Raw genomic sequence first — 24,091 nt, forward strand, 5'->3', positions numbered from 1 at the left:
GCAGTGAGCACTCTCAGTTGAGGCAGAGAGGAGAAGCCGCTTGCCCAGGTGCACACAGCCCTGCTGCCTGGGCAGCGGCGCCATCAGAAAGGCGGGAAGATCTGGGTCACCATGTCCTAGCAAAGCCCCCCACGTGTGGTTCCTGGCTGAGACTGTTTGTCACCCGGGGACATTTGCTAATGTCCAGAGGCCTTCCTCGTCATCCCCACAGGGCTGCTGCTGGCCTGTGGTGGGTAGAGGCCAGGCGTGCTGCCGCCTACCCCGCAGGACACAGGCCGCCCTGCTGCGGAGAATCCAGCCCGTCAGGTCAGCAGAGCTGAGCTCAGGACCCTGGGCTGCACCCTGGACTGCAGTTTGACCGTCTGGCAGTTCCCTGTGTAGATCTGCAATAACTAAATAGTCAAATAGCATGGGCGTCCACTCCCCCGGAGTAGTAACGACTTTATAAACAGGAGTCTTAACTTTTTTGATCTTGCTTTTATCATTTAATGATTTTCCAAGCGCTTTGAGTTTTATTTTCTGTGGCCTTTGCCCCAAAGCGAGGCCCCTCTTGCTTTTTATCTTCATCCAAGTGGCAGACTTTGGCATCCTCTCGGCTCGCTCAGTCCACCCCCCACCGTGGGCAGTGGGCCTCGGTGGGGGGGAGTAGTGTGTCCTTCCTGCTCTCATTCCCTTCCGCCCCCTCTAGGATGAATCCACGGGAGAAATCACCTTCTACATGAAGGGGGCGGACGTCGTCATGGCCGGCATCGTCCAGTACAATGACTGGCTGGAGGAAGAGGTGAGCGTGGCGCTGAGTGACCCTGGGCCTCAGGAGCGTGTGTGGAGAGGTTGCGCCCAGTGTGGAGGCCAGTCTCTCTTGGCTCTCTGTGGCTGCGTGACCGTCCACCCTGAGACTTAACAGCTGGAAACAGCACATACTTATTGCTCATGGGGTCTGTGGGTCAGGGAGCTGGGTGTGGCCCTGCCTGGCCTCTGCCCTGGGGGCTCCTGCAGACTGCAGTGGGGCCTGTATCTCCTCTGCGGACTCGACCCAGGCAGGGCCTGCTGCTGGGCTCATTGAGGGCTGGGGTAGCTCCCGGCTTCTTGGCTGCTGGACTGAAGGCCTCAGGTCTCTCCAGCTGGTGGCTGGTGGCCGCCCCCTGTCCCTCACCACCCGGGCCTCTCCCTGTGGCAGTGCGCAGCCTGGCAGCTGGCTTCATCAAAGTGAGGAGGGCAGGCGAGCTGGGAGTCACCGTCTTTGGCACCCTAATCCCACAAGTGACACCCCTCACTCTTGCTTTCTGCCAGGAGCATGTCACAGGCCCAGCTCACACCCTAGGAGCCGGGTGTGAGCTGCTGGGCATGAGTTCCAGGACGTGGGGTCACTGAGGGCCACAGGTCACAGTTTGTGAGGTGGGCGTTGGCCAGAAGCGGGAGGAGGCTCAGGTCTGTCAGGCCACCTGTGTTCTCTCTCTCGGCTCCAGGGGACTCCCTCTGTTATGTCCAGTGACGTCATTATTCCTCGTAGGCATTGCACACCAGTGCCACTCGGTCGGCCAGTCCCAGGGACAAACCACCCAGGCCTGGTGTGTTTTTCAGATAGGGTTGTGCTTGGCATGTGGAACCCACGGAGTGGTCTTCATCTGACAGTGTGTTTTGGGGGACCCACGGGAGCAGCCACTGTACAGCCAGAGGTTATCTGGGAAAGTGTTTCCGGATTAGTGAGCTGTTTGGTTTTCCACCGGCCAGCACTCCCTGGTGACTTCTGTGCCCCTCACAGAAGGCCTGCGTGGGAGCCGGGGTTGACCTGTGGGCCGCCCCTCTGCAGCCTCCCCACGAAGCTTGGCTTTGGGGACCGTCACTCTGGGAAAAGCAGTTTTCTTTTCCCCTGTCCCCTTTGGAAGGAACACAGGGCACTTTGGTGTCCAGGGTCTCAGGGCCAGGGCCCAGCACAGCCCCTGCTGACCTCTGTCTGCTTTGCAGTGCGGCAACATGGCCCGGGAGGGGCTGCGGGTGCTGGTGGTGGCCAAGAAGTCGCTAGCAGAGGAGCAGTACCAAGACTTTGAGGTGCGTTGTCCTGCAGCCCCACCCACCCCCCTCACACCTCCCTCCGGGGCCTCTGTGCTCACTCCCAGCTGCCCTGACGTCCTTTCTGAGCCCCCCACTTCCCCACTGCGCTGTGACCTGATGCTTGCTCTCCTCTCTGCCTCGAGCTCTCTCGCCCCACAGAACGCCCTGGCTTCATTTGGGTCTCAGCTAAAATGCTGCTTCCTCCAGGAAGCCTTCCTGGACCAGCTGTCTAAGGCAGCTTCACCTCATTGATTTTGACCCGTCACCCATGTAACTTCCCTGTTCAGCTCTTTTTTTTTTTTTTTAAATATTTTTATTAGTGTTCAAGGACCTTTATTTTATTTACTTATTTATATGCAGTGCTGAGGACTGAACCCAGCGCCTCGCACGTGCTAGGCAAGTGCTCTACACTAAGCCACCCTGCAGCCCCCGATTGGTGTCTTTTAACATTCACTTCATCCATCTGCCTCTGGAACAAACTCTTTCTGGGGCCGGGGACTTGATCAGGCTGGCCTACGCAGGCGTGTGATATGACTTGGAGCGCGGGTTCTTTAGGCTGCAGTGGATGTTGGGAGTTGAATGAGGCTGTGGCCTGCTCCTCCCCTCCCCTGCATGTCCCCGGGGTCCTGGTCTTGCTCCCTGCTGGACCCCTGGTGCCCGGCACGGAGCCAGCGTGCCAGCGGTGACGTGTTGGTGTGCCAGGCCCGCTACGTCCAGGCCAAGCTGAGCGTGCATGACCGCTCCCTCAAAGTGGCCACCGTGATTGAGAGCCTGGAGATGGAGATGGAGCTGCTGTGCCTGACTGGCGTGGAGGACCAGCTGCAGGCCGACGTGCGGCCCACACTGGAGACGCTGAGGAACGCAGGCATCAAGGTAGGGCTGGCGCCTGGGAGCGGAGCTCGGTGACATCAATGGTCCCTTCCGCAGATGGAGGACTTCAGAGGGAAGAAAGTGAGGGTGGGAGGAGCAAGAGGGGACCAGAGTGCCCCTGTGGGATGGGCCACCGCTGCCATTGTCCTTGTGTTTGTGTTGTGTTTGCCCTCTCTGGCCACCTCCCCATCACAGGCTCCCTGAGGGCTGGGACTGCATGTGTCTCCTGGTGGCTCAGGGCCCAGCTCAGCGGGCATTCCAGCCGACTGGCCTGCTGGTGGCTGTCTGTCCATGGGGATGAATGAGGCAGTGACTGACCACCTGACAGAGCTGCGAGCCAGCAGAGTGCCCCATTCACATTTCACGTTGTTCAGGGTGGGAGAAAAGTCCAGCCTTTATTCTCAAGGAGCCAGTAGAGGGCGCCAGAGGTCCAGGCCCTGTCGCAGGGAGGCCAGTCCTGTGCCTGTGCCCCTGCGTGATGGAGAGTCAGCAGACATCCAGAGGGCACTGCAAGACCCTCATGGTCGGCCGTCACTGGTGCCGTCCTGTGCCTGAGCACAGGTGTCCGGCTGCAGCGTGCACAGCAGCCTGCCTCGACGCTGACCCCGTGCAGGAGTGCACGCCACCCCAGGAGGGGGGGCTGGAGAGCCAGGAGCAAGTCTGCATGATCACGCATCACATGCTGCGTGCAACTGTGTGGGCAGCGTGGGTCTGTTCACATCAGTGTCACCACTCATGTGGGGAGTGTTGTGCCGTGATGTCACCAAGACTTTGACATCACTAGGCCATTGTTTTCCAGCTCCCTTGCGGTCATACGGGACCTCCGTCATACATGCCGAGGTTGGCAGAACACCGCCACGTGGCCCACGCCCTTTTAGTTAACAAGCTCGAAGCTCTGAGAACACGCTGTCCCCTGGCTGCACTCGGGAGCAGCTCCCTGCTGCGTCCTGGGGCTGGAGTTTGACAGAAGTGGCTCCTTCAGGCCAGGCCCTGGGAGGAGTATGGGTTAGACCCAGATAGGAACCAGCACGCAGCCCAGTGGGGCCTCGCGCATGTGCAGGTGTCCCCGGAAATCAGGTCCCATCACGAGCCTCTGGCTCAGGGGCCTGGTGTTGTGAGGAAATGGCCAACAGGATCCTGTGTGTGCAACTCGGGGGGCAGGGGGCCTGCCTCCGCTGCCCTTGGTGTTTGAACTCTGGCCCTGGTGGGGTCTGTGCCCTCTTGTCTCTGGGCTTTGGAGATCTGCTCGTGTCCACCTTGTCCTGGGCTCTCACTCCTGCTCAGCACTGACTGTCCACAGGGCCAGGTGTTTGGTTCCCGTCCCGTGGACCTGACTTCTCTGGTTGCTCCGGGGGTGGGTGGCCGCAGCAGCTTGCTGGGTGGTCACGTCTGGGGTGTGACCCTTTGCAGGCCAGCAGTGTTAGAGTCTGGGCATTTTCCTCTTGGGCCCTTGACAGAAACCGAAACCCTGCCGGGAGGTCCTCGCCCTGGGGAGCGGCACCGCTGCTGGGCGTCAGCTGTGGGACAGCTATGATCCCAGTTTCCCAGACTCAAACTCCCAGCTCCTTCCTGGAGTTGGTTCTCTTACATCGAAGTCAGAATGCCGGTGCCGAGCCAGGTCCCCTGGGAACGTTGAGTGAGGCCGACACACACCTGGGGAAACCAGACGCATCCCCTGCCCCCTGCTGACTCCAGGGGGCCCCCTCGCGGCCTGCCTTCCCACCTGGCTTCCCATCCACTTCTGTGACCTTTGGCAGGTGACTTGACCTCTCGGTGCCTCTGGGTCCCAGAGATCTGTTCAGAGATCACTGAACAGGTGCAGCACAGCCGGGTGCCACAGGCCCGGGGGAACGTTTGCTGCATCTTCTTTCCCAGCCCTCCCGGCCCCTGACTCCCAGACCCCTCCCTGTGGGGAGGGTTAGTGGGGTGGGATGGCCGAGCAGGGAGCATGTTCCAGCTGGACTCTGAAGACCCAGACTTGGGGCCTGGTTAGGACAAGGGATCACTGTGTGGCTCCCGCCCTCTCTGGGCCCACAGAAATGAAATGCAGAACAATTTGATAAAAGAGGGGGAAGCACCTGGCGTCTGTCTGGGGCATGGAGAAAAACCGTGAGGTCACAGATCAGTGTTTCCTGTAGGAGCCAAAGTGACCCCTCATCATAGTCTTTAGGATAGGTTACGTGCTGCTTTGGATTCCCAGGGGGATTACGAGGTCACAGACCGGCCTCGGGAGTCTCTGGAAGCTTGTGGCGATGGTCTTTCTAAACCTCCCTGCTCTGCCTTTGCTGCCAGCCTGGCTGTTGAGGCCCCAGAGCCCTGGACGGGGCACTCCTGGGGTGTCGGGGAGGCGACTGGGTTGGAGCATGTCAGCTCAGTGCTCTGGGGAGCACCCAGCATGGGCACCCAGGACCCCTTCCTGCCATGATTTCAGGTGTGGATGCTGACGGGGGACAAGCTGGAGACCGCCACCTGCACAGCCAAGAACGCACACCTGGTGACCAGGAACCAGGACATCCACGTCTTCCGGCTGGTGAAGCACCTCTGTGCTGGGGCCGCATGGGGGGTGCTTGGTCCTGGGACCGCGTCACTCAGTCGGGCCCTTAAAGAGGGAAGGGAGCAGCTGGCCACCTGGTTGGCTTGCTTTGCGCAGATTACCAAGTGACAGGGGCAGGTGGAGGGATTCCTCTGGGTGGGCTGCAGCCCCGGGTGACACTGTGACTTGTCCTGGGACTGGAGGTCCCGTCAGCTGCACCCCCGGGAGACACAGCCAGGCTCTATACACAGAATGTGCCTGGGCTTCTGGAAGTTCCACTGACCCTCCCAAGGCCAAGGTCTCTGGAAAGAAAGAACCGCTAGACCCTGGCCTGCTGGGAGGCATTTGGGGCCACCAGGGAGACATGAAGGAAGCTCCGAATTGGGTGGGCCCCTGAGAAGTCGCCCGCCATGTGTGTGCCCGACTGAACCAGGGGGTCAGGAGCCCTGAGTGCGGTGGCTCTCTTGAGTCTGGGAGGAAGGAGGACAGGATCCCCTGGGGCAGGGTCAGCAGAGCTGTGAAGCTAGATAGCCAGAAGGGTTCGGATGTTTTGGGGTCCCTGCCTTTGGTGCACAGCACACGGAGCATCAGGGGATCCAGCCAGGGTTGGAGCTGTGGCGTTGTGCACAAGCGGACACATCTGCCCGTGTTACTGGTGCACTCTGCTCTCGTGATTCTATTTGTGACCACAAAACCAGTATCTGCAGCCCTTTCAAGGCCATTCGCAGATACGTGTCACGTGGCAAAAATTAGAAGCCGACACGCACCTTCCCCAGCCGAGGCCGGGCAGGCCCGGTCTCCCTCTCCTGTCACTTCTCAGACTGTAATCAGTGGCCTTCCCGTAGCGCAGTTAAGTGTCGAGAGTTAGAGTTTTTTGCTTTTGTTGGCAGCTTGCTGGTCCAAGTGGCCCTCAGCACGGGCCCTGGAGCTGGGCAGTGACCCTGAGCAAGGGGTCAGGATGCTTCTTAAGGAGAAAGTACAGTCCACTGAGCTGTGGTGCTGGGCAGCATTAAGGGATCTAGCGATCTCGAGACAGAGACACAAACCAGGCGTGGGTGTTGACCAGCGTGGCGTGGGCAGAGCCCTGGAGGATCCCGTCCTGTGCCCCTAGAGGAGTCCTTGGGGATCTGCTGGTTCAGTGTTCTCGGCAACCTTGTAGAATGTCGCTACCAAGAATCACAGGAGCCAGCTGGGTTCTGGAATCAGGGCCCGCAGGCTGTGGCTGCGATGTGCTTTGTCCTGTTGGGATGTAGAAACGCCCACCGGCTTACAGGTTGTGTTTAGCTGCTTTTGAGGGTCAGGTTGGGTCTGCAAAGCCTGCAGCACTTAACGTCCAGTCCCTCGCAGAGCAGCTGCAGCCCCGCTGGACGCTGGCCTTGAGGACCTGCCCTCCAGCACATAGCTGCTACCTTAGGCAGGCCAAGGACCCCACCTCGCTGTCCCTGAGTGTAGGACGAGCTGTTACCGTTGGGCAGCTCGTAGAGTCGCTGTGTCAGTGAGTGAAAGGCCCCCGGCACACTGCCAGGCCCGTCACACGAGTGCAGACAGTTCTGGTCCCAGGGAGCGGAAGGCCATGGTGGCTATGCTACTCTCCGTAGCATAGCAGACGGGACTTCATCTGGCTCTGGCTCTGGTGGCGGAGGAGGGGAAGGGTCCTTGGCCATTGTCTTCACCCTAGTTCCAGGAAGCTGCTGCTTATTCTGTCACCTCCAGAGAGCGAAGCTTTTCCATATCTCTGTCCCTTGCAGGTGACTAACCGTGGAGAGGCCCACCTTGAGCTGAACGCCTTCCGCAGGAAGCATGACTGTGCCCTGGTCATCTCTGGAGACTCCCTGGAGGTGGGCATGGGGACCCTCGAGAGCCTGGAGCTGTGGGGCAGAGTTGCAGGGGCTAAGCTGTGGACTGGGGGGTGCCCTTGACCCACCCCCTGCTCCCTGCACCCCCTCCAGGTTTGTCTCAAGTATTATGAGTACGAGTTCATGGAGCTGGCCTGCCAGTGCCCAGCAGTCGTCTGCTGCCGCTGCGCCCCCACCCAGAAGGCCCAGATCGTGCGCCTGCTCCAGGAACGCACTGGGAAGCTCACCTGTGCAGTAGGTAAGCTCACCTGGGCAGTGGGAAAGCTCACCTGGGCAGTGGGAAAGCTCACCTGGGCAGTGGGTAAGCTCACCTGGGCAGTGGGAAAGCTCACCTGGGCAGTGGGTAAGCTCCCCTGGTCAGAGGGCAAGCTCACCTGGGCAGACAGGGCCCATCCTACTGACCCTGTCCTGCTCTGCATTGGATTCCTTTTCTGTGAGCCTAACAGGACACCGATGCTGGTTTTTCTGCACTCCCTGGGCCACTTTGCTCAGGGCATGACTGTTCCCCACCAGGGGCTTTGGCTTGCCCTTGTTGTTGTGTTTCTTGTTTCCCTTTGGGAGAGGGCACGTAGGCGAGCCCAGGAGTCTCCTCTCCTCTGCCCTGGCCCAGGGTCCCTGCGTTCCAGGGTAGGGAGGACCCCACTCTGCAGAGCCGGTCTGGCTCCACTCCCTGCTGGTCATTACTGAGAGGTGCCGCAGGTGGTTTCCTTCACCCTCCCAGCTGGGTCTGTCCATCAGTAGAGAGGGAACAGTGGCAGTGGCTCTCAAATAATGCTTACAAGGGCCAAAAGGGGAAGGGGTCCCTTTTGGAAGTGGGGCCACAGTGCTGGCCACCACCCGTAGGCACTGCTGTTGGTGCTGTGGCCCTACCAGGGGGTCTCTCCTGCCCTTCTTCACCTCCCCTCCTCCCCTCTGCTTTCTGTGTCCTGCAGGGGACGGTGGCAATGACGTCAGCATGATTCAGGAGTCCGACTGCGGCGTCGGGGTGGAGGGGAAGGTGAGACGCCCCCGCCCTGCTCCTCTCTGGGGTCTCCTCGCCCTCCTCCTTCCCTCAGAGACACAGCCCCTGTCCCATGGAGAGTCTAGGTAAGGAGCACAGGGCCCGAGGCACCTCGGAGCCCCTGGAAGCTGGCATCCTCAATGCCGCAGTCTTTTGCTGGGCACAAATCACGAGTCTCCACACAGCTTGTAGATTCAAACAGCAATTCTTTGTTCCCGAACTCACACCGGCCGTCTACAAACACGCTCTGGGGGAATCCACGTTCTCTGCCCAAATCCACTCCTGCCCAAATCCACTCCGCATGGGCTTCTGTCTCCCAAAATATACTGTCTGACCCTAAGCACTCAAGAGGAACTCAGCAGCAGGATACGCCCTATTCTAAAGGGGGAACACCCTAATCTCCTATTATGCTAAACTGCCCTATTCTAAAGGGGGAACACCCTAAACACGGAATCCTGCCCTGGTCCTTGAGCAAGGTCACCTTTCAGAAGTCCTTCCACTAGACAGCATGGGAGTAAGCTGGCAAGGAATTTGTCATACCTACTTGGCTGATGGCTCCCAGCACTCAGCACGGTAGCATATGTACGGACAGATGATGTTGGCCTTTTGCTTGCCAAGACCTAAATCGACAACAGCAGCAACAAAAAAAGATGTGTTTTTTCCACACTCCTAGTATCCAAGGGTCCTCAGGCCATGTGCCGGTCCTCTGGGCCGTAGGGAGTGTGGTGGCCGTCCACCCTCACTAAAAGTCCTTGGCAGTGAGTTTTAGTTTGTGGTAGAACAATTTTTGCTTTTCCCATCCTGCCTGCCTCTCATGGTTTACCCTGCTCTCTCTCACCTGTGATCTGTTGAGACGGCCGGGGGAAGACTGGTCTCCAGGTTTGTTGGAACCCCGTCTGAGTAAGTGCAGAGGCCCGAGCAGGGCCGGGCGGCTCCCCTGGGCCCTGTTGCACATCCTCATGATCTGGCTAAATTTTTCCCTTCCCACAGTTTCTTCGGTTCCCAGCCAGAGGTTGATCATTTGAGTTAGAAAGGCAGATGATTCTGGAGTGAGAGATTGAATTTGAAATCTCGGTAAATTTCTTGGAATGTAGGTTTGAAGAAGCATTTTGAATTTAATAAAATTCTTTATAAGTTCCTATATAAAAACAAAAAACCATTTTCCCTTCTGTTAAAAATTATATTCTGAGTCCTCCGTTTTTTTTTAAGAGCATCAAAGTAGTAAGTTCTTATGATGAAAAATTAAAATAATTTTAAAATAAAGTGCATCTTTTAAACTGCATCAAGCTACCAACATGGGGTCTTCATCCAACATTTTTCTATGGGTGTACAGTTGGGTGCATACATGTCTATTGCATATACTGTAAACATATTTTACACATGTATGTATAGATATATTACTTTTGTGTATAATCTTAAATTAAAAACACACCATGCATTTTGTTATGCATCTTGCTTAAATCCATTCCATCTTGGATTTCTTTCTACATCAGAGTATGTACAGACATCGTGTCTTACCCTCTTTTTTTATTTTGAAAAATGTCATCCGTTCCGAAAATATGAAATAGAACAATGAACACCCATCTGCCCTCCGCTTTGATTTACCAATTGTTAACACTTGCCACGTTCTCGCTTTCTCTCTCTGAATCAGTTGAAAGTAAATTGCACACGTAATCACGTGTCACCCCTAAGTGCTTCAGCATGGCTCCCAGAACAAGGGTGCTCTCCTGTGCCTGCGGGAGAAGCTTGTCGCCCCAGATGTAAGACCAGTGTGACTATAGTGTAGAAGAGTCACGGTGGCATTTCCCCAGTTGTCCTTGAAATGTCATCTAGCTTTAAAAAAAAAAAAAAAGATCTAGGAACCAATCGGGGATCACAAATTTCATTCATTAGCATGTTTTCATGTCTCTTTAATCTTCTCTAATGTAAAACACTTTTCCTCTCTTTTTTTTTGGAGGAGGGTATTTTTTGTGACATTGTTTCTGAAGCATTTAGGACGGTGGCAGAATGGGCCACAGTGTCTGTGGGTCGGGTTGATCTGTTCCCGTCCCTGTGTGCCACAGAAGAGAAATTGCTGGTCCCCTGTGTGTCGGGGTCTGGGTGTCCAGCGGCCCCGTGCCCAACAGGGACCTTTCAAAATAAGGGGGTTCCACGAGGTGGTTGCACCACGCGTTGTTTCCATGTCTGCACGCGGAGAGCTGTGTTCAGGCTGCTGCACCTCAGTGTCGACAGCACAGGTGTCCCCCTCGTGCTGGCCTCTGAAGGGAGCCGGTGGACAGCGCAGACCCCCGAGTGGTTCTTTGCTTCTGTGCGCTTCACAGGCACAGAGCTCTCGGGGCTCCCGAGCACGCTCAGTTGACCCCCACGTTACAACTCTCCATGATGGAGTATGTTCTTTATTTAAAGAAATTCCTCTTTTAAATCAGATTTAGACTTGGACCACCAACTGCATATAGCTTGAAACCAAAGAACCTCCTTATTGAATTTCTTCAAAGATCTCCTTACCATGTCTTATTTTTTCAATTAAAAAAACGTGTCCGCCTTGACCTCTTGTGCTGCTGACGGTGCCCAATTTCCTTGGATTCCAGGAAGGAAAACAGGCTTCGCTGGCTGCCGACTTCTCCATCACGCAGTTCAAGCACCTGGGCCGACTGCTCATGGTGCACGGTCGCAACAGCTACAAACGGTCGGCCGCCCTCAGCCAGTTCGTCATCCACAGGAGCCTCTGCATCAGTACCATGCAGGTGGGTGGGCAGCTGGCGCCTCTGTGCAGGTGCCCGTGGCCACAGCATGCAGTGGGCGGGCAGCTGGTCCTGGTGCCCAGGTGCAGGTGAAGGTGTGCTGATCGTGGAGAAAGCCTGGGCCTCAGAGTAGGCCTGGTGCTGTTCCTGGGCCAGTTTAAATCCGCCACGTGGCGTGTTAGCTGCTGGCTCTTGGGCGAGTCACTCCACATTGCTCCTCTCTTGAGAGGCGATGGCCCTGCTTGCTGTGTGGCGTGGACATGAGCAGTGGAGCCCGTAGGTGCTTGGCACGGAGCAGGTAGGTGACCGTGACCGTGACCATGGTGGCAGTATGGCAACAGGACTGAGTTCTCCCTGGTGTGCCCCAGCGATGGGCGCAGAGGAGACCGCAGCGTGAGTGCTCACATCTTGGTTTTTGGGGTGCAGAGGCAGGGACGGCGGGAGGAACCCCAGAGAGTGGCCTGGTCCTCCTGAGCGCTTCCTGGACCTGGGTGTCAGCTGGGTGCTTGCAGTGCAGGGCCACCTGCATCCTTGCCACAGCCTCACCCACTGTACAGCCAGAGCGGAGGCCACCTCCTCCCCAGGCGGCCTTTCAGGGTGCAGGAGAGGTTTCTAATCACACCGCGTGAGTCGGTTGGTGCTGCCGGGGTCCCCAGGAGGGCGCGCTCTCCTTGGCCTCACCCAGGCCTGTTGGGGTGGCTTTTGCGTTTTTAATGTCTGTGGCATCGTGAGTAGGGCCTTGAAGTGCTTTCCATCACAACGTCCCAGTGCTAACAGCTGCGGCTCCTCAGACCACATCTGTCCTGTTCATTTATGTTGATTTACCCGTTGAGCTGGGAAATGCTGGGTGTCAGCCACTGGGAGACCGATGAGCTGGTTCTGGGGACTCCAGCAGGGCCTGGCATTGCCATATCTTTCAGAAGGACAATTCCAGGGTGTGGCACTGCCCCTTGTGCTGCAGATGGCCTTTAACGCCGTCTGCTGTGACCCCTGGAAACGGTCTCAGACAGACACGGATGCGGCGTTTTTACTTCTTGTCCAGATGAAGACCATGGTCCACACGCCCCTCCTAGAGGAAGGGGCGCCTCGTGTTGATTTGTGAAGTCAGCAGAGATTCTTGACATACAGTCGTCCTGTGTCACAGTCCCACCTGAGTGACAAGGCATTTGAGAACGGCACCGGGCAGCTCCCAGCATCCCATGGCCGCGGCCCTCAGTGGCACTGTGACCTGAGCTCTGTGGCTGGCGACGTGGGTCTCCTTGGCTCTCTGCCCGCTGCGGGTGCTGGGGAGCTGCTCTGGTTAGAGGTGCCTGGTTACCAGGACCGTCCCCTTTCCCTCCGTGTCTGGTTATCACGAAGCCTCCAGGCGACACTGGCCCCCTCTGGTTTTATCTAGTGGAGATGAGTCTGGACTCTGCCATCCCGCAGTCACCCTGTGGGTGTGCAGGGGCCCTGGGGCGCAGTGAGCCCGATGCGGTCCCCTCCTCCTTCCCGCGGTAGCTAATACCTCCTGGACCGGGAAGTGGCCTTCAGCGGGGCTTACAGGTGTCTTTTTGGCTTTATCTGATTGCAAACGCCGCCTGCCAGGTGCTGTTTTCCCAAACACTAGGAGGCACGTGAGAAGCAAAGCCTGGCCCGCCACCCAGCCTGGAGGTGGCTGGTGCAGCACACGGGGCTCATCCCTGACAGTCCCCAAGCGCGGGCCAGTGGCTGGTCAGCGGTCATTCTGAGCTGTGTGGTCCTGGAGGCAGGGCCAACCTCCTTCCTGCAGGCCCTTCTTCTCCTCCGTGTCCCTTTCTGTGGACTGTGGCAGCTTTAGGCTCAAGCTTGTGGGTGGCTCTGGAGATGTGCTGGGATCGTGCGCAAAGCCTTCCCGGCTCTTGGAGCTTCACAGTCTCAGAGGGGCTGAGCGTGGACACTGGAGCTGGGTGAACCAGTCTGACGCCTGGCTTTGGCAGAGAGGAGCTGTGTGGTTTTGAGCAAGCCACTCACCCTCTCTGGGCCTCACCTTCCTCACCTTTAGAATGGGGGTAATGTTAGCAGATTCGCATGAGCTCGCACACACGAAGTACCCGTAACCTCGGCTCCGTGTGCCGTGACTGTGCAGGGGCGGGTGTTTTATTGGGTGAACACGGGGACCCTTGCTGTGGCCTTTGGTGACATCCTCTTTCTCCCTGGTGCAGGCGGTCTTCTCCTCTGTGTTCTACTTTGCCTCCGTCCCCCTCTATCAAGGATTCCTCATCATCGGGTAAGGATCCAGGCCACGTCTCCTTTTTTTTTTTTTTTTTTTTTATGAAACTTCCCTAAGATGCCACGGAGGGGGAGGGAGAAGAAGCATCGTGTAGAGACCCTCTGGCCCCCCGGCCACTGTGGACTGGTGGCCCTGGGAAGGTGGGCTCAGCAGGGGAGCAGCCCCGGGGTGTCCGGCACAGTCCGCTGACTTACTGGGTTTGGCTGGTTGGTTCAGCCTGAGAGCATCCACTGGATTCTACCTGCTTCAGATTGGAAAGGTGGAGTGTCCTTTGCTGGGTCCTGGAAGACTATGAACAACTAGCCAGAGTGGAGTCAAGGGGTCCCCTGAGCCGTGCTCCATGTGACCACCTGTGACCCGCCCCAGCTTCCCTCACCGCCCTCTCCTCACTGGTTCTTGACAGCCACCCCCCTGCCTCAGGGCCTTTGCACTGGCTGGCCTTGTGCCAGGGAGGCTCTTCCTCCAGATGCTGGCACAGCTGTTCCTGTGGGTGGGGACTCAGACGTCCCGTTCCTCAGCCGCCGTCGGCGATTGCACCCCCCACACACATGCGCACACGCAGGCCTCACTCCCTCTTCCCCGTGAGGGTCTCCTCCTCGGGGCTTGGTTACTTGAGTTTATTTGCTACTGACCCAGAGACCAGCCCGAAAGCTCTGGAGCAGGTGTCCTGTCGGTCTACGTCTCGAGCCTCCGGGGCTCCAAGCCTGGCCTGACGCGTGGTGGGCGCCCAGCGCGCAGGTGCGGGGGACAGCTGGGCCGGGCAGGTGCTGCTAGCGGGTCTCACCCTGGCCGTCTGCTCCCCAGGTACTCCACCATCTACACCATGTTCCCCGTCTTCTCTCTGGTCCTGGACAAGGACGTCAAGTCAGAGGTGGCCATGCTCTACCCGGAGCTCTACAAGGACCTCCTCAAGGTGGGACAGGTCACCCCCCGTCCTCCCGGTCACCCATCCTCTCCTCCCCCTCTCCTCCATCTTCCCTCCCTGCTGCCTCTCCTCCACGCTGACCCCTGTGTCCGGCTGGGACGCGGTTGATCCCGTGCCCGCCTGCTCTGGGGATAAGACGCGGGAGTTGGCGCCTTTTCTCAGGGCGGTGGCGAGTGCCCTGTAAGGAGTACGAGGTGGCAAACTGGAAAGAGCTGCTGACTTAAAGGGCCCCCGGGGTTCCGTGTTGAGCTGCAAGTTGCATCCGCCCCTAGAAGGGCCCTCCACACGCGTCCAGAAGCCACACGTAGTGACCGCAGTGTGGCTGGCCTTCAGAGGCGTTTCCTCAGAGATTCATCCAGACCTCGGGTCGGCTCCCTGTCAGGCCGTGGCTCAGGGCTCAGCTGTGCACTGGCCTCTTGGGTGGAAGCAGGGAGCAGGCCTCATGTGGGTAGAGGAAGAGTGACCGGAAGGCCCTTGGGACCCTGGGTGGCAGCAGCCTGCCCTGACCTCTCTGTCTCTCATTTAGGGGCGGCCGCTGTCCTACAAGACCTTCTTGATATGGGTCCTGATCAGCATCTATCAAGGTAAGGATCTGCCGCTGCCTTGGGCTCCGAAGGTCACCGCCGGGGTCCTTCTCCCTCCTGTGGAACAGGGAGCGAAAAGCCAGACCTGAGGTGGACTGGGGCAGGTGGCAGTGAGGCGGGGTCCTGCGGGGTGGGTGGAGGACTCCTGCCCTGACCACCCAGGGCGGTGGTGAAGTCAGAGTGTAGTCGATTGGTACGTCCCAAACACAGAGTCTGTGGGTGGGGTGATCAGAAAGTGTAGAGGCCACTGAGCTTGTTGGCAGAGGGTTCAGTTGTCATTGATGTGTTTAAAAAATGTTTTAAAGATGTTTACCAAACCAGGTACAGAGGCACAGGCATGCATTTCCAGCTCCTCAGGAGGCTGAGGCAGGAGGATCTCAAGTTCAAGGCCAGCTTTGGCAACTTTAGTGAGACCCTGTCTTTAAAAAAAAAAATTATGAAATGGGCTGGGGTTTGGCCCAGTGGTGGAGCACTGTCCCAGCCCGTGTGAGGCCCGGGGTTCAGTCTTCAGCACGGCAGAGAGAGAAGGAGGAGGAAGAATGCACCACAGGGTGGTCCCTGTAGTGGGTTAAAAAATGCAAAGTGTGCGTGAAGGTTGTCAGTCATGAGCGGTCCTCTGTTCTGCCCTCGCCACCCTCGGGCCTGTTCCTAAAGGCAGTCACTAGAGAGTTGGGGTGTCAGAGTTGCTGGCCGTCCCCTCTGAGTGACACTCTCAGTGTCTTGGACTAGGTCCCGATCAGCCTGCCCTTGGGCACTGGAGAGGCTGCCACTGCTCACCCCCATGCTTCCTGCCCTTCCTTGGCGGGGCGTGGGGTTCTCTCCACTTCCCCCCTGTGCCCTGGGTCACTGGTGCTCATGTAGGTGGTGAAAACATTTAATCAACCTTCACCACCGTGACCACCATCCGGGTCGGGGGTGAGCATGTCCCTGCTGGGCGCCATCTCCAGAACTTTCCGTCCTACAAATCTGACACGCCTTCGCCACTGAACAGCAGCCCTATGTCCCCTCCCCTATGGCTGGCACCCATGTCCTCCAGATACCTCCAGCCAGTGGCTGCATGCAGCCGCTGTCCTTTTGTGACCGCTGTTCCCATCATTAATTGTAGAGTGTGCACATGTGTGTGTATACAAACGTGTGTGTTCGTGTGTGTGTGTGTGTGTGTGTGTGTGTGTGTACGTACGTGTATCGGTGCTGGGGACAGAGCCCAGGGCCTCCCATGTGCTGGGCGAGTGCTCTGTCACCGGCCCTCATCCCAGCCCTCATTTTAAATGTTAAACTTCTTAGTCATTCTGTCGCTCTTTTCCTCCTTCTGCCTGTACAGATACAGATCATCTATTTGATAAGGTTAGAAAGGAAAATAGGAAACTATAGATTTGAATCCTCCATGAAGCATCATTGGCAGCCTCATTTAGCGAGCAGTTGCTCCCAGAGTAAAGGAGCAGTTCTCCGTCCCGGGCCAGAGCCTCTGGCGAGGGGCGGGGTTTGCGAGGGGCGGGGCGTGTGCGAGGGGCGGGGCGTGTGCGAGGGGCGGGGCGTGTGCGAGGGGCGGGGCGTGTGCGAGCGGCTGGCCCAGGGCACCTGCACGGTTTGCAGGGAGCACCATCATGTACGGGGCGCTGCTGCTGTTCGAGTCGGAGTTCGTGCACATCGTGGCCATTTCCTTCACGTCGCTGATCCTCACCGAGCTGCTCATGGTGGCGCTCACCATCCAGACCTGGCACTGGCTCATGACCGTGGCGGAGTTGCTCAGCCTGGCCTGCTACATCGCCTCCCTGGTGTTCTTACACGAATTCATCGGTGAGCCCCCGAGTGTGCGCAGGTGTCTGTCTGCACTGCCCAGCACCGCCTCCTGGCTCTTGGTCCAGCGGCCCTTCGCTAGCTGTCCCGTGTTCTTGCCAGTGCCTGCCTTGGGCCAAGTGGCGGCTGTGAATCAGTGGCTGCCTTTGAGGGTGCAGGGTTGTTCTCAGAGTAGAGCATGAGTTTGTATTTTTACTTTGTTCATTTTTTAGGGTGCTGGGGTACAATCCAGGGTCTGGTGCACGCTGGGTAAGCACTCTTTGACTGAGTTGCTCATCAGCCAAAAGTGTGTTTCCAAAAACCACAAAAACCCCGGGCACTCTGGTGCATGCCTGTAATCCCAGTGGCTCAGGAGACTGAAGTGGGAGGATTGCAAGTTCAAAGCCAGCCTCAGGGGGCTGGCTCTACCTCAGTGGTAGAGCCCTTGCATAGCATGTGTGAGGCACTGGGTTGGATTCTCAGCACAGCATATAAACAAGTAAATAAAATAAAAGTCCATCAACAATTTATACATATAATATATGTAAAGCTAGCCTCAGCAATTTGGTGAGGCCCTAAGCAACCTAGCGAGAACTTGTCTGAAAAAGGGGTGGGCATGTGACTCAGTGGTCAAAGCCTCTGGGTTCAGTCCCTGGTATCAAAAAAGAAAAGAAAAGAAAAGAAAAGAAAAAGAATTAGCCAACTTAGAAGAGTAATCCTTTGTCCTTCTAATTCTGAAAGGGCAGAATAGCCCCTTATCCATGGGTTGCACATCCGTGAACTCAACCAACCTCAGAGCCCAAACATTTAGCAAAAAAAAAAAAAAGTTGGGTCTTAACTGAATATGTTCGGCCTCTCTTCTGGCCGTTCTTCCCTGAAGAATACAGCGTAACAGCCGTCTGCGCGGCGTTCGCCTTGCGTTGGTATCAGAGAAGATTTAAGGCTCTGGGAGCCTGTGGGGTGCTAGGCAAAGACTGTGCCATTTCACACAAGGCACCTGAGGATCTGCGGATTTCAGCATCTCCCCCGCCCCCCTGGTTGGAACCCCTTCCCTGTGAACCCTGAGGGCTGCCTACAGTTCTGGGTTTCCCAGTGAGCTGGGCTGGCCCTGAGAGCTCGCTGGGGGTGGGGGTCAGGCACCCAGGTCCTACTCTTGAGCAGGTTATGAGATGGCTCCTGATGGCGGCAGGGGTGGCCTCTCCCCCTTCGCGCCTGTGCTGACTTTCCAGACATTATTTTTTGGAGGTGGGAGGCCCCTCCACTGATCCAGCTCCTCTGTGGAGTCTCTGGACCTCAGCATAAAGTCTCCTGCTCTGTACAGCCAGCCCGAGGAGTGACGGCTGCCACCGGAGTGGGCACTGGCCCCTTGGTAGATGCACAAGGAGCACCTGCCCTGTGCCAGCAAGATGGGCAGACATGATGGGCGGGCTTGCAGGGGGTGGCTCTTCATGTCACAAAACCCATGGCAAATAGGGAGGTGAGATTATAAGCACGGGATGGCAGAGATGGCAGATGTGTGTGCAGACAGACACACTAGGGCCCGGACAGACTCCCAAGCTGAGCCCAAATAAAAAGTGTCATGGAAACTTCCAGATGGGAAAGTACCTCCCCCCAACCAGCACTAAAGATACCAGGCTGAGCTGGTGCCCATCAGCACTGTCCTGGGGCACCCATGCAGGGCCACCAGGATGCCACCTCTGTGCATTCTGGGTGCACAGCTGGGTAGTTGGATTCCCCTTAACCCCAGAGATCCTGGACGGGGCCATGTGGCCCCACCACCAAGGTGTGGGGTTGAGCAGCTCTCCCTGTGTGTGTAAGGGCAGGTGTGTCCAGTAACAGATGGACCGCAGGCCTGTGGCGGTAACATGTCATGGGGGAGGTAGATTGGGGCAAAGTTTGCAAAGGTTCCTTAGGGGACAATAATAAGAAAAAGAACTAAGAAACCCCCTTGAACCTGGAGGCATCCTTGGTCAGGGCCCTTCTGCCGGCTTCCGAGCTCCTCTTGAAGGTTTCAGTGAAGATAACAGGAGCGAAGACCGGGAGCTGCCCGCCTGCCCTGGTCTTTCAGGACGGCCTGTGTGAGCACCTACTGTGTGAGCAGGGCTCGGGCCTGAGGCAGAACAGGAAGCCCGGCTTGGCTGGACGACCAGCCCCAGGGCTGGGTGAGGGCGCAGGATCCTAGGTCCTGGACCCAGCGTCCGTCCGTGCCCACTGAGGGGAAGGCATTTACTCTGGCAGCTGCCTCACGAGGCCCGGAGCAGCCTCTTCTCTCTAGAGAACCTGAGGTCCAGGGTTTAGTGTCCCGTGGCAGCAGAGGACGCACCCCGTCAGTGCCCGAGGACAGGACTGGTTGTTCAGGGTGGCTCCCCTCCACCACGCTGGGCTGAGAGAAAGCTGCAGGAAGCAGAAGCCTGCATCTCAGTGTCGCTCGGCTCCCCAGGGGCTGGGTTTAGATGCCAGCTGTCAGATTACAAATCAAAAAACACTGTAAGAATAGTTTTCCCCGAAGTTTCTTTTACTAGTATTTAAAAGAAAAAAAATATCAGGAAGCCACAAGGGAGGACAGACAGCGGGACGAGACAGAGGTGCGGGAGGGTGGGGTGTGCTGCCAACCCAGGGCGCACCCTCAGGGGCCAGTGGAGGACGGGGCTTGGTGACTGGAGACTGCTTTCCCGTGACGTCGGCGTAGCCGTTTCTGAACTGCCCGGGCCTTCTGGAACATTCCCATATGCTCACTGCTGTCCTTCCATTGCTTGCAGATGTGTACTTCATTGCCACCTTGTCCTTCCTCTGGAAGGTGTCTGTCATCACCCTGGTCAGCTGCCTACCCCTCTACGTCCTCAAGTACCTGCGAAGACGGTTCTCTCCTCCCAGCTACTCGAAGCTCACGTCGTAGGCTCGGCACTCGGTGGAGGGGACCTGGCCTCTGGGCTTTCCTGGTGGACAGAGTTCAAGTTCCATTTGTGTCACCACCACCTGTGGATTTTGCAGTCATCGCTAACCTGTGCAGTTTCGGTGTGGCCAGGCTCTGTGCTCTGTGTCGGGACCGAGTCCCAACGCTGAAGAATCAGGAGGGAGGGTCCTGAGGTCCCCAGTGTGCCTGCGGGAGCCCTGTGGCCCTGTAGCCCTGTGGGAGTGAGCGTGAACACATAGCAGCCGGGTGACTCCGCAGAGAGGCTTCTGCAGGCCCCGTGCAAGCTCCTTATGACTTGAATTTTGTTGTCATGTGATAAAGCTTCTGTCTAGTTGAAGGTAGTAGAAGGCTTTTTTTTTTTTTTTTTTTTTTTTTAAACAGTCCTATCATGTGCACTCTTAAGTCTTTCTCATCTTACAAAGCAGTTTCAGGAAAACATCAAGCTCTTAGTGAGGGTTTGGAAGAAAAAGACAGTGATGTTTGGTGAAAGTTATCCGAATCCGGATTGCATTTGGAAATCCTCCCCGTCCTCAGGAGGCCCCACCTCAGAGCATCAGGAAAGGTACCCGAGAGGAGGGGAGGGGGCCCTAAATCCAGTCATCACCCTGGATCCAACTCAACGGTCCTGGCCTCCAGTTAACTTCACCTGCCACCTCGTAAAAGAATCCCAGAGGTGTGATCCTGCTTTGTTAGGAGCTGGTGACAATTACCAAGCCAGTGAGTGGCCATCTGAGGACACCCCCTGACATTTTCAGCAGAGTGTTTTAGCAGGAAACGTGCCACTGAACAGCCCCTAAATGTGTCGACAGTGTGATAAGACTCGGCTAATTCTTCAGACAGCGCGGCAGATGTGACTCAGACCCTCTGGGCCCCGAGCGGAAAGGTCAGGGCACGGGGCTCTTCTCTTTGCAGCAACCTGTTTCCTGTTAGGAGGAATTATTGCGGACGGACTGAGCAAGCAAGGCATCTTGCCGTGTCGCCATTCCCGGTGGCAGCCTTCAAAGCCAGGAGCCCCGTGGGAGGAGGCCGGGGCTTGGGATCTGGAATCAGTTCCCTGCCTGCAGATTTCCAAGGGAACTCGCTGAAAGGCCGCCAGTAGGCAAGACTTCCCCCACCAGATGGCCACACGTCGTGTGTTTCTTATAAAGCAGTGGCTGCTGCCTGCGAGGAGCCGTAGTTTGCAAGTGTCCCATGTGGCGGGGAGAGCAGGGCCTTCTTGGGCTCTCGAGTCTCTGACTACAGGAGGGTTAAGTCAGTGGGTCCGCAAGAGCTGAGTGTGGTCGTCGTCTCGGATTTGATGTGTGCAAACCCTGCAGAGCTTCAGTGCGACACTAAACTGTGTGTGCTTCGGGGATGGAAGTCACAGCCTGCTTGCTGACGCCTGCCACCTACCCGAGGGAACCTGCCTCCGAGAGTTGGGGACGCGAGGACCTGAGCTTTGGAGTGCTCTTGACAAGCCCTTATATTTTGTGTTGTCCCTTTAAAACTTCCTAGGGTGGCAGCGAGTTGCAGGTTATTGATGTCATTTCTGTTTGTTTTTGAGATTCTGTAATTTTGCAATATTTCCCCTCTCCACCGGCCATTTCTGCCAGAGAAAGTCCTTCAGAAAAGATGTCTCGCCTTGCACGAGTGGTTGCTTAGGGAAGGGATCTTTGTCCAGAAACCTCAGCAAGCCTGAGCAGGTCCAGCGCATTCACTGAGGGGATTTTGTGTGGTTTCAAAGGTGGAGGAGGAGCCGGGCCCATGTGGCGTCACGCACCTGTAATCCCAGTGACTCTGGAGGCTGAGGCAGAAAGATGGAAAGTTTGAGGTCAGCCTTAGACCCTGTCTCAAAAAAAGTAAATAGGGCTGGGGGTGTCGCTCCCTGGTGGAGTGCTTGCCTAGCGTGTGCAAGGCCCTGGTTCCATCCGTGGAGGAGGAGGAAGTGTCGTTCAGTGTTTTTGATCCTATGAACCTGGGAATCTTAACTCCATGGCAGGTTTGAGGCCTGAACCAGTGTAACTCCCAGAGGCAGGTGACGGACGGCTCCTGCAAGAAGATCCTCGGCACCCCGCTGGAGAAGTAGGTATTTCTAGCACAGGGAACAAAGCTGGTCCTTCTGATCTTTTTTTCCCCTTAATTCCCAATTTCTAATGAGCGAACACCTGACCCCCAGGAGGAAGGAGGCTCCCGGGAGGCCAGAGGCCACGCCTGGAAGCTGAAGGTGCTGGGCAGCTCCTCCGCGAGCCTCTTGTTCTGCTGTCTCTCGTGCACTTGGGTGGGGGCAGCTTCCTTGCCCAAGAAGGACCGAACCCCCCAGGGAGGCTGCCATGCTGTGGGACCATCCCTCAAGAAGGCAGCCTGCTGATGTCACCCACCAGGGGTCCCCGAGCACCTAAGGATGTGCACCGCTGGCAGCCCAGGAGACCCAAGGGCAGGCACGGCAAGCCGTGACCTCAGGAATCACACACAACCCCAGCAGAGCCCGGATGCTGGGCACTGCCCTGGTTCTCAGTGGTGGAGGAAGCGAAGGAAACCAGAAGCCAGGAACTTAACTATTTTGTTAGTGTCTCCCGAGTTTGTCAGCCTTGAACACAGGATGCCCTTGGCCTTTCTCTTGGTTCATCGGCCTGGAAGGAATTTCTGTAGAGCACCATTGACACCTTTATCCATTGACACATTTGAGGTCTGAAGGCCTTAGGGCACAGTCTCCACCCGTTGAATACCTCCTTAAAGTAGAAGTCACAGCTCCCTGTGTCCTCGGACAGCACTAGCAGGTTCTGCCCCTGTGAGAGCTTCTACTGTGATTTTGTTATGATTGTATCTTCTGATGAGGGTGGAGGGTGGAGTGAGCAGGATGGTTTGGTTCCTCTGCATCTGACAGTTTTTTTGGAGGGGGGGGCAGTACTGGAGATTGAATTCAGGGGCACTCGACTGCTGAGCCACATCCCCAGCCCTATTTTGTGTTTTATTTAGAGACAGGGTCCCACTGAGTTGCTTAGCGCCTCCCCTTTGCTGAGGCTGGCTTTGAACTCATGATCCTCCTGCCTCAGCCTCCCCAGCTGCTGGGATTACAGGCAGGCACCACCACACCCAGTCTGACAGTTTTGATCCTGATTTGGTCCTTGCACGTGTGTGGCTAAGGTGCTAGGAGAGTCGGGGGTGCTAACTTGAGCTGCTTGGAGAAAGTCCCAGGGAGCATCTTAAAGTTGAGACCAGTGCCTGCCTCCAGCCTCCTGAGCTGGTTGCTCCCATCCCTGGCAGGATGCTACCCAGACCCAGGTGAGCTCCCCATTGAGTGAAACCCGTGTGGCACGCATCTTAAATACCATTGTCTCTCTACCAAGATTTCCTCAGTTTATTCTCTGATGAAATTATAGGTCGCACCGACAGTACTTTCTGATGTAATTTGAATTTTGTGCTCACTGGAAATTGATGTGTTAATGCCTTTTTCCCCTCCAGACTTTTGTTTTTCTACTTGGTCTTATTATTGCCCTGGGGGGAGAGGCATGCCCACATGCCTTCAGGGCAGCGTTTTAAACTTTTGCCAAAACTTCATATGGATCTGCACATTCTCCTGCTCCCTTCTATTGAAAGCAAACACCCGTCGGCCGTTCTTATCTTTAATCTTGTGTGTGTTTGAGATTGTGTGTGTGTCTGTGGTGTCATCTCAAGCTTTTTGAAGACTGTTTGGTTTTTATTGTGTTAAAACTCCATTGCTCCCAGCTCTGTTCCCGTTTTAAAAATAGACCGGGAGCTTTGTAAATACAACTCGTTTTATTTCTCCTTCCTTTTAATGTAAAGCTTTTTGCTGTTTGTGTGTACCTGGAAATAGCTTCATGGATTCTGTTCATTTCCCCTGGGGAAACAATGGACTGTGTATGGGAACGGACCTGAGGTCGCCCTGTGGGCCGTGCTCCCCAACCTGGAGCCCAGAGCCTCTGGACTGCAGCAGTTCCTCTCGAGGGGTCGGCGCGCCGCGGTGGACAGAGCTGGCCTGTGTCAGGGAAGGTGGTGTTTGTGGTTAAGGTGGGGGGGTGTGTCTGCAAATGAAATCATGGCCAATGGATCCCTTTGTTGTCCCGGGTTAACACAGCCGGGTCCGGGTCACAGGTCCCTCCCTAGATCTCTCCGTGTCACCCTCATTGCCGTGCTCACCAGGACAGCATCATGATGGAGGAGGAGCCCTGTGCAGATGCTTCAGTTGAGCCGGAGGGTCTGTCCAGTTGATTCGGATCCTCGGCTCGGTGACGACACATGTGTTTCCGAGCGGATCCACTCTTTGTGTGCCAGCGTGGCCTGTTGCTGTTGCCCAATAAAGCTTGTGTACTTCCTGCTTTGGGGGATCGTTTTAATTTGTATGGAATCATGAATTCTGGTGATGGAACAAGAACTTTCTATAAAGCTCCCACTGTGTGTTTATCTTGTGGTGCGTTAACAGGTGCAGAACTTTTTCCCACTTACATTTCAAATTCGGGGGTGGGGGGGGAAAGGAACCCAAATCAATGCGTGGTGTTACCCTGGTCCTTCCCAGACGTGTCAGAAATCCAGAGTGGTTCGTGTAAAATGGGAAAAGGGAAAAACAGAAGATCAGATGGTATTTACACACA

The 24,091-nt window shown here is 56.5% G+C and overlaps 1 protein-coding gene across 1 annotated transcript in view; it reads left to right on the forward strand.

Moving 5' to 3' along the window:
- The window catches only part of Atp9a (ATPase phospholipid transporting 9A (putative)), a 68,505-nt gene extending 44,617 nt beyond the window's left edge, over positions 1 to 23,888 (forward strand). The window contains exons 12-24 of the mRNA XM_077109196.1: positions 689 to 781; positions 1,966 to 2,049; positions 2,755 to 2,925; positions 5,354 to 5,452; positions 7,204 to 7,293; positions 7,405 to 7,549; positions 8,244 to 8,308; positions 10,900 to 11,055; positions 13,236 to 13,300; positions 14,108 to 14,216; positions 14,755 to 14,812; positions 16,406 to 16,609; positions 19,348 to 23,888. Of these exons, the coding sequence (XP_076965311.1) occupies positions 689 to 781; positions 1,966 to 2,049; positions 2,755 to 2,925; positions 5,354 to 5,452; positions 7,204 to 7,293; positions 7,405 to 7,549; positions 8,244 to 8,308; positions 10,900 to 11,055; positions 13,236 to 13,300; positions 14,108 to 14,216; positions 14,755 to 14,812; positions 16,406 to 16,609; positions 19,348 to 19,484 (1,476 nt within the window). The 3' untranslated portion in view covers positions 19,485 to 23,888. The remainder of the gene's footprint in view (positions 1 to 688; positions 782 to 1,965; positions 2,050 to 2,754; positions 2,926 to 5,353; positions 5,453 to 7,203; positions 7,294 to 7,404; positions 7,550 to 8,243; positions 8,309 to 10,899; positions 11,056 to 13,235; positions 13,301 to 14,107; positions 14,217 to 14,754; positions 14,813 to 16,405; positions 16,610 to 19,347) is intronic.
- Positions 23,889 to 24,091: the final 203 nt, after the last annotated feature.

The sequence above is a fragment of the Callospermophilus lateralis genome, chromosome 3 (assembly GCF_048772815.1).
Source record: "Callospermophilus lateralis isolate mCalLat2 chromosome 3, mCalLat2.hap1, whole genome shotgun sequence".
NCBI lineage: Eukaryota > Metazoa > Chordata > Mammalia > Rodentia > Sciuridae > Callospermophilus > Callospermophilus lateralis.